Source organism: Triticum aestivum, chromosome 1A (assembly GCF_018294505.1).
Source record: "Triticum aestivum cultivar Chinese Spring chromosome 1A, IWGSC CS RefSeq v2.1, whole genome shotgun sequence".
Taxonomy (NCBI): domain Eukaryota; kingdom Viridiplantae; phylum Streptophyta; class Magnoliopsida; order Poales; family Poaceae; genus Triticum; species Triticum aestivum.
In genome coordinates, this window is record NC_057794.1 from 577,713,950 (window position 1) to 577,722,746 (window position 8,797).

General features: G+C 49.2%; 2 protein-coding genes across 3 annotated transcripts; one reads left to right on the top strand and one right to left on the bottom strand.

Moving 5' to 3' along the window:
* Positions 1-8: 8 nt before the first annotated feature.
* On the bottom strand, positions 9-1,415 carry LOC123182189 (F-box protein At2g17036-like). Its single transcript, XM_044594689.1, has one exon. It carries the CDS (start codon positions 1,344-1,346, stop codon positions 165-167), a length of 1,182 nt encoding a protein of 393 aa, XP_044450624.1. The 5' UTR covers positions 1,347-1,415; the 3' UTR covers positions 9-164.
* A 2,764-nt stretch (positions 1,416-4,179) lies between these two features.
* On the top strand, positions 4,180-8,460 carry LOC123069326 (protein FAR1-RELATED SEQUENCE 7). 2 transcript variants are annotated; one of them, XM_044492164.1, is made up of 7 exons: positions 4,180-4,436; positions 4,549-4,803; positions 5,232-5,496; positions 5,612-6,303; positions 6,464-6,922; positions 7,077-7,369; positions 7,466-8,460. In XM_044492164.1, exons 1-4 carry the CDS (start codon positions 4,393-4,395, stop codon positions 5,765-5,767), a joined length of 720 nt encoding a protein of 239 aa, XP_044348099.1. In that variant the 5' UTR covers positions 4,180-4,392; the 3' UTR covers positions 5,768-6,303; positions 6,464-6,922; positions 7,077-7,369; positions 7,466-8,460. The 2 variants fall into 2 exon arrangements, with proteins under 2 accessions (XP_044348099.1, XP_044348097.1); XM_044492162.1 differs by having other exon boundaries at positions 5,612-6,922.
* Positions 8,461-8,797: the final 337 nt, after the last annotated feature.

Consider the following 8,797-nt stretch of genomic DNA (forward strand, 5'->3'; position numbering starts at 1 on the left):
CACATTTGCGAAAAGAAAAAAGAGAGGGGCCAGTGCAGTGCCTTGTTGATTTAGTGTTTATGCGTTCTTATTTGAAGCACACGCTGGCATGTGTGCACGGTGCCGAATAAAAATTATAGAGCCTACCAACATCGAGCTAGATCTCATTCGCCATTCAGTCGCAGCTAGCGCTGGGTTGGAGGGAAAAGCCATGTCACCGGGAAGCCCTTTAACGGGCGCACCGGCTTCTCCAGGAACAACTCCGACCGCTGCGTGCTCATGTCGTAGACGATGCAGTAGAAGGGCTCCTGTTGTGTCCCGTAGTATCCATGATTGTATCTTTTCGCGCTAGCGTCCACCATGAAGAAGATGCGGTTCCCAGCGGTGTAGATTGGGTCATGCTCGCCGGTAGCATGAACCGCCCGGGAGCACCATGGCCCGACGAACAGCACCCGGTCGTCGCCCACGCTCCTTACGCTCGTCCACCGCGACCTCTCCACGTCCGCCTTGAGTACCTCGAACTCCAGCTCCAGCTCCAGCCCGCCCATCGAGCCGCCGCTGAACCCCTCGAGCATCGCGTCCTCCCTGCAGACCAGCAGCAACGTGCCGCTTGATTCTAGCAGGTATCGCGACGAGTGTTTGAGGACCCCGTGGGGGCTACCCATGAGGCGCTCGACCCGTGACACAGTCGGATTGCCGGTGCGCCTGTCCGTGCCGACGGAGACGGAGAAGAGCCCGTTGAACTTGTCGAGGGCGTAGAGCTTTCCCTCGCAGGAGACAATGTCTTGGAGGTCTCGAAGCTCGTCGGGTGTGCTCGACCACCACGAGGACGCCCCTGGCCGGCACAAGGCAAGCTTGCTGCTATACGTCAATGCCTCGTCATCATTGACGATCGCGGCGACGAGGTTGCCAGAGCACACGACGAGCTTCAGCATGTCGGGCACCGGCTGGTCGGTTGCGACGAGGAGAGGCACGTTGGGAGCATACGTGCCGGAGAGGCCGGGGAGCAGGATGGTGGTGGACATGGAGAAGGGGCTGACCAGCGTGTAGGCGCCGTCGAAGCGCTCGAACACGAGCCACTCGCCGCAGGAGCTCTGCGCGTGCGGCAGCTGCCGGTGGCGGTCGAGGTGGAGCGGCAGCCGCCGGAAGGCGGAGCCGGGCAGGCTGTAGAATGTCCGGTCAGGCAAGGCGAGCCACGGGTAGTGCGGGGGCGGAGAGGTCTGCCGCGCAGAGGCGCGCCACTGTTTGCAGACGGCGGCGAAGCGGACCCGGTCGGCATGGCAAGGCAGGCGGCGGAGCACGACGCCCGCAAGCTCGGTGGGGATGCTCGACCAGGGAACTTGGGCGCGCCGTGTTGGCGACGACATGATGGATGAGGCTGTTGCTGAGGGTCGACGTGGACGAGACAGCTCCGGTGTGTTGCAAGCCTGTATGTCCACCGGTCCCCTGCCGTCGTCTGCAACCCTGCGTAGGAGCAGTATATGTATAGGCGGTTGGCACGACACGAGAACGTTTTCCTTACTGATTCGGAAGTGTGAGCCTCCTTCCTTTCCGAACTCGGACTAGCTCAAAAGATACGAACGGTACCCAAATTATCGGCAACTAAATTAGAGCTACAGCCGGACCTCTCAAACCCGCCTCATACATCCGGCCCGCCTAGTCACCGACTGGTCACTTTTTTTTTATCCAGACGGATGCATCAAACAGACCTCAAACGCCCGGACTGACTGGCACCCCTTATCCAGCCCAAATATGGGACGAATATGAGGGTCGGGGCACGCCACGTCGGACTGATGAAGGGGTCTCAGCCGGAAACGCCCTCAAATCCGGCGGTCCGAAGTTTGTCTCCTCCGTCGACCGGTGGTGCCGCGTGGCGCAGCTCCGTCGGGTCGCATAGTGCATTGCCCGACTATTTAATTCGACCGGCGGCACCAAACCCTACCATCGTCCATCCACATTCTCCTCCTCCTATCCGCCGCCGTCGCCGCCACTTTCCACTCCACTCGTCCGCCTAGTAGCCATGCCCCCACGCCGCCGGGTGAAGAGCGAGCCCTTTCTGACGCCGGAGCATCGACTCGAGCTCCTTGAGCAGATCCGGTCTAGGCGCGAAGCCCGAATTGTCGTGGGGCTACCTCCGGATGCAGTGGATCCGGAGCAGGAGTTGGAGGAGGAGGAGGACGACGACGACGACGAGGAGGAGGAGGAGGACTTTGAGGAGAAGGAGGAGGATGTGGGGGACGCTGGCGACGGGGATCTGCAGGCAGAGCAGCAGACCATTCTCGATTGGGAAATTTTTGTTTTGGCCACTCTAGACTTTGCCAATTTTCCTTATGCCACCCTAGATTTTGATATTTCACCTTTTCCACTCTTAGCTTTCGATAATTATCATAATTGTCATTCCGTGGCAAAAGCAAAATAATTTTATTTCATTTTTTCCACTCTTAGCTTTTGAAATATATCACAATTGCTACTCTGAAATATTTTCTTTTGCCATAGGAATGGCAATTGTGATAATTGTCAAAAAACTAAGAGTGGCAAAAATGAAATGTCAAAATCTAGAGTGGCATAAGGAAAATTGGCAAAAACAAAAATTTGCCTTCTCGATTCCCTTCGGTCGGAGTCGGCTTGGGAGGCAAGACGCCGTTGCCGGCAAGAGATGGAGGCGCAAGAGGCCGCGGAGGAGGCGGAGATGTTCGCCTACCTGGATGAGGTCGAGCAGGAGGAGGATGAGCATGAGCCCTCCTACCCGCCCATCCAGTTGGCACCCGGCACTGTCGTCATGGACATCTCCGTCAACGAAAAGTAGCTAGGGTAGTACATAGGATTCCTTTTATATGCTTTGAATGAATCTAGGGGATGAAATATGAGAGAGACAGATGCAAAGTGGCTAATCTGAGACGTGCCTGGTCAGTGCCCGCGGATGCGCCTGGGTGCATCCGCTGGCGTTGGAGGGGTCGGATTTGCAAAGTCCGGCTATAGATGCTCTTAACCACCGAGTACTGATTAATCCAAGCGTTACTACAGAAAAACACGGGCTAAAAACTTAGATTTTTCCGAGGGCTCTTGAATAAAATGAGCGGAAATTACGAAGTGCTATCTCCGATCGAGAGAGACGCGGGCTTGCTGATGGCAAGATCCCTGGACCGGAATAGAGAGAGAGAACCCTAACAGTGGAAGGAGATCCTCTTGGTCCGCGGGAGGCATGGTTGCGGGCTAGGAAAGCCATAAAGCACATCATGCGAGAGAGGATCTGAGCCTTGGTCTCAGGTTAGGGGACTGCAAAAGAAGGTCGACGGAGACCTCACGGGACTCGGTCAAGGATTCCCGCGAGCAATTTGAGAAACGGAATTGCTAAAACACATCTAGATAAGAAATGAGTATTGTATACATCTAAGTGCACAGCTGTAGGATCACATTTCAGGATTCACGTTTTCTTTTTGTTTTGGCTATGTCATGCCCTGCATGGGCCACTTGTTTTTTATCATCTTGTGGGGAAAGATAGAATACCCAACTGATATTCTAATTCTCGCCATCTTTATTCATTCAAAACATAGGTCGAGCAAATGTTGTTCTAGTGGATCAACATGATGTACGATAATAAAAGAAAAACCAATTATTTCATCTTTACTAGGCAATTCTTTATTATGAGGTTGCCTACGAAACTTAGAGAAATTAAACTCATGAGACACATCACCAAAATTAACACTGATGGTTTCTTTCTTGCAATGTATCTTAGCATTAACAGTGTTCAAGAAAGGTCTACCAAAGATAATGAGACAAAAATCATCTCGTGGGAAACCAAAACTAGGAAATCAGTTGGGTATTCTATCTCCATACAAGACTTCAACATCTCTAACAATCCCAAATGATGTAATAGTATCTCTATTAGCAAGTTTAATAGTGACATCCATGTGAGTGCGTTGATTTGGAGCTCGGGCTCAGCTGCACCCATAATCTGCGTCGTCCGTTGCAGTCTTGGGATTTGGAGAAAGCCAGCTGGCCTGTCCTGTGCGAGCGTTGGTAAATGGAGAAAACCTCCCAATACAGTATGGAACAGTGCACCGTAAGTGGGGCTGGCCCCCCGCGGTCGAACGGACGTCGCGGGTAGTCGGAATGGGCCGTGGACCAGGAACGTGCAATCCTGAGTAGGCCGTGGACCATGACGTTAGCTTTTCTAGTCTGGGCCTGGATCAGATAAGGAGTGCAAGATGGATTACGCTGTCTGAGCCGCTTGTCGGCCGCACCCCGTCCGTGTGTTATGAAAAAATAGGAAAGAGATATCCCTTTCGGTGGTTCATTCTAGAGGCCCCTCGCCGCCGTCGAAGAAAAAAAGGAGGAGAGTTCGCCGAGGCTGCTGTCGCGGGTGGCGGCGCCAGTGCCGTCGACGGTGCTTGACCGTGAAGCTGGGTGCGGATGGACATCGAGGGAATGGAATTCCTACTGGATGCGGTCGATAGGTTCGTTCCCGTGCAGATCTGGTCCGTTTTTCTCCTAGGAACGACGATAGGATAAGCTTGATCTGTGAAAGATAACTAATCTTATGCGACTGATTCGCCGTTCTGTACGCAGGTTCCCCGTGTGGGAGGAGTTTGCCGACAACCTTGACCACATAGATCCAGTCCCGCTGATGTACCTTCTGGATAATGGGGCTGCTAATCAGGATATTCGCCAGGGGGATGTTGATTCCGGGATAACTGAGATGGTGTGCGATGGTGTGCTCACCGACGCTCAGGTAGGTGGCCAGCGTAGGCGTGATGAATCTCCGACGAGGTCTGCCCAGTCGACGGGAAGAGTAAATCCGCAGGCCCCCGGCTGGACTAAAAGGTGAGGCTCCGACGACGACCATCTGTATCTTCTGTTACTGCCGTTACAAGTAGGCGCCCGATTGATCCTTGGTTACATATTCAGATGAAACAAATCTTGTGTGTGTGTGTGTGCTGGGGGGGGTGGGGAGTGGGGGTAATTACTTGTTTCACCAATCTTCTCTCACATAGAAATGCAGACATGTAAAAATTGATGGTACGGGTGTGAACTGTCAAAATTGGTTTTTGTGTTTTTTGTTTCTAGACGAACTAGGCTTTGCCTTTTTTAGATTAGAAAATAATATGATCACACAGGGAGGTTGAAAAACTGTGCTTTGCAAGACTATACAGGGAGAGATGGTTCTCTGACATTTGTTCGTGACAATCAGTTTGTTTGATAATCTCATAGACATCCAGCATGTAAATTGTGGGGCTTGCAACTCGCTGCAGGCTTCGTCTCGGGAGTGTGCCACCGGACCGTGTGCCCTGTCCATCAAGGATGAGCGCCCTGGAGCTATCAATGCGTAAATACGCTGAGCAACCTGACAAGAATGTGGTCCGACCTGAGCTAGGTCTTAGTTTTGATTCACTGGGCGAGGCGTATGATTTCTACAACTTGTATTCTTGGGAAATCGGTTTTGGGATAAGATATGGAAAAAGCAGGCTGAACGCCGAGAGAACCAAAAGCATACAGGAGATAGTTTGTGGTTGTTCGGTGAGCGGCCTTTCAGTTTCAGATTAAAATGAAAAAAAAGTGTACAAAGTGAATTTGGTTGTACATATCAAATTGCTGGGATATTCTTTGACTAGCTCTGTTGTATGGTATGCAGGGGAAACCAGACGCTGAAAACAGCAGATCGTGCATGTGCGAGTGCCCGGCTCTGATCAGACTGTTACGTGCATCAGACAACAGTTGGTACATAACAGAGCACCGGGCGAGCCACAATCATTCGATGCCGCTTACAATGGGAGAGAAAGTGCACTAGCCATCTCATAAACACATAGACGTCTATACCAAAGATTTAATAAGGCAGTTGAGGGAGAACAACGTCAACCTTGGCAATGTATACATCATAATTGGGAGCTTCTTTGGTTCGGTTGAGAAGGTGCCTTTCACTAAAAGGACACTGAGGAACATTTGTGAGAAGATTAGTCGTGAGCAGGTTGAAGATGATGTACGGAAGACACTACAGGTGTTTGCCTACATTCGGTCGAGTGACCCTGGATTCTCCTTTGTGGTGCTCGCCGAGAAAGACAACAAGGTGAAGAATCTCATGTGGGCTAATGGGAGCAGCAGGATGCAGTACAAGTTCTTTGGTGACGTGGTCACATTCGACACCACATACAGGACAAATCTGTACGACATGCCATTCGGTCTATTTGTTGGAGTTAACAATCACTACCAGAGTATCATCCTGGCAGGAGTGTTGATGTGCGACGAGCAGGAAGAGAGCTTCGAATGGCGTGTTTTCAGAATTCATTCGCATGATGGGCGGACCTGCACCAAAAACAATACTAACATGTGATTGATTTGAACACTAAAAATGTCCCTTGCTTGTACATATTTTATTGTAGATCCCTTCAAATTGCACTGGACGCAGTAATGAATTATGACATAAAAACATGCAAGGAAATAAGTCTTGAATTATGGTTCTGATTGAAACTGTTTTTTGGTTGCTCAGACCAATGCAGAGCAATGGAGGTTGCGATCAAGAAAATTTATCCAAACACTGTCCACTGTTGGTGCAAGTGGCATGTTCTGAAGAAGGCGAAGGAAACACTGTGGCTGTTTTACACGAAAAAGTGTGATTTCCAAGCTGAATTTCACAAAGTTGTTAACCACATGTTAGCTGAGGAGGAATTTGAAACAGCCTGGGACGCGCTGCTTGATAAGTACAACTTGAGGGGGCCTAACTATATGACCCAAATATATGAGACAAGACATAAATGGGCAAAACCATATTTGAGAGGTGTGTTTTGTGCAAAAAATGACAAGTACACAGAGGAGTGAGAGTGCAAACCATATGCTGAAGTCATACATGCCCCCCGCAAGCCCGATGCATGTTTTTGTCCGGCAATACATGAGGCTTCAGTTTGACCGTGAGCGCAATGAAAGCTACAAGGAGAAGAGGACAATGATTGTAAATATGTTGCTCCCATTCAAGAAAATAGATTTCTGTTTTTTACTGATTTCTGCTCAAGAACTGATCTTTTTTTTGCGGGAAAAAAAAGATCAGTTCTTGAGCAGAAATCAGTAAAAAACAGAAATCTATTTTAATACTTTCATTATGTCAGGGAGGCGCCGTGCGGCAGGCTAACCTTGCGATAGAGCGCCATGCCAGCAAAATATATACAAGGAATATGTTTGAGGAATTTGGCCGCCTCCTAATAGAAGGAACTGCATACAATGTGACTGAAGTAGAAAGGATGAGGAAATACATCACAACTCACAATAATGCAGCAAAGAGAGAGAAGTGGAGTAGAGTGGAGTAAGAGGTGACAGTTAACGAAGACAAATCAATGTTCACGTGCGAATGTGGTCAATTTGAGCACACAGGAAATCAATGCTTTGCTGCCATGCTTTGAGGGTAATCTGCATAAGTGTATTGATGTACATAATTCAGTTTTTCAAAGGAAAAAAGGACATGTATCACTAACATATGTTAATTATGAAAAAAATGTAGGTGATGGAGATTCTACATCTTGATGAAATCCCTAAGTACCATATCCTGAAAAGGTGGACAAGAGATGCGAGGGTTATACTACCGGATCACCTGGTTCAATACCAGAACGACAAATCGCATAATTTTTCGTGCGTACAGGCATGCAACATTATATTTTAAAGCCATGGAAGTTGTGTGAATGGGGGACGCAAGTGTTGCATGCTATGACTACATGCATTCTGGGCTGGACTCTGCTGCGAGGTGGAGCGCCTCTGGCGGTCGCGCGGGATGGATTGGCATTCAAGGATCGTCTCATTGAAAATGGAAATGCCAGTGTAACTTGCAACCGCGATCCTGCTTTGGTTGATCAGGAGGCTGACCAATGCAACAGTGCTGCGAATTCTGTCGGCATGAGGCATGAATGAACTTCAGTGCCTCGTAGCACCAGAAAAGCGTAGAGGATCTGGCAGGCCGACAAGCAACAGGGAGAAGGCACTGTACGAAGGGCTGAGTAAAAGTACCAGGTTCTGCAGCATTTGCCGCCGCGAGGGGCACAAGAGGACCACATGTCCAGAGCGAGGGGATGCTCCGAAGAAGCCACGGAAACGGCAGATGCCAGAACTGCGGAATAGAAGGACACCGGGGAACACATGCAAGAGGCCTCTTGGGTTTGCCGAGAGCTGAGCTGTGCAATTTTCGGTCGATGAATATGTATTTGTCTTTTTCATGAGGTCTGATCTGCAGTCCGTCCCGGATCAGGATTTGTATGCTGTTCCAATATGAGATATCATGGTCTTGCATTCCTTGGGCAAGCAGAAAAAAATGTGGGATGTTGTGAGAACAATTTGATAGCTAGTCTGAGATGTACTGTCCATGTTTGTAACGATCTAGAGTTGTGTCCTAGAGCACGCATAAGGATTTATGGTTTTCTGAAAAATTTGGTAGCTAGTCTGAATTTACCATCTGCTGTTTGAGGTGATATCAACACGTAAACTTTAGTATTGTTACCATGTTTATTGTTGTTTCTGCACTATTTGATTTCTAAAAAATATATTCCTGCCGTCTCTATTTGAATCATACATAATTTTATATGGGAGGCCTTGGCATTTCGAAAGCTAAAAATTGATTTACAGTGGTTGCATCCTGTTGAGTTGCGTTTTGTATCCATGATCATGGTTACTGAATATGTTTGAGCGAAACAACTTCATTTGAGCAGTTTTTTTTGGCTGATGCTGACTGGGACTAGCAGCGTTGTCTGGATGTTGAGGCCTTTGTTTTTTCCCTTGATCAAGCATTTCTTCGTGGCATGTAAATGCGTCTGACGTAGCGACAACATGCGTCCATCGAAACGAT

Excerpts from the sequence above, each read along its gene's own strand:
- LOC123069326 (XM_044492162.1), top strand. The coding sequence starts at position 4,393 with ATGGACATCGAGGGAATGGAATTCCTACTGGATGCGGTCGATAG. Across the intron at positions 4,437-4,548 it reads CTACTGGATGCGGTCGATAG|GTTCCCCGTGTGGGAGGAGT; the intron begins GTTCGTTCCCGT and ends TTCTGTACGCAG. Across the intron at positions 4,804-5,231 it reads GCCCCCGGCTGGACTAAAAG|GCTTCGTCTCGGGAGTGTGC; the intron begins GTGAGGCTCCGA and ends AACTCGCTGCAG.
- LOC123182189 (XM_044594689.1), bottom strand. The coding sequence starts at position 1,346 with ATGTCGTCGCCAACACGGCGCGCCCAAGTTCCCTGGTCGAGCATCCCC.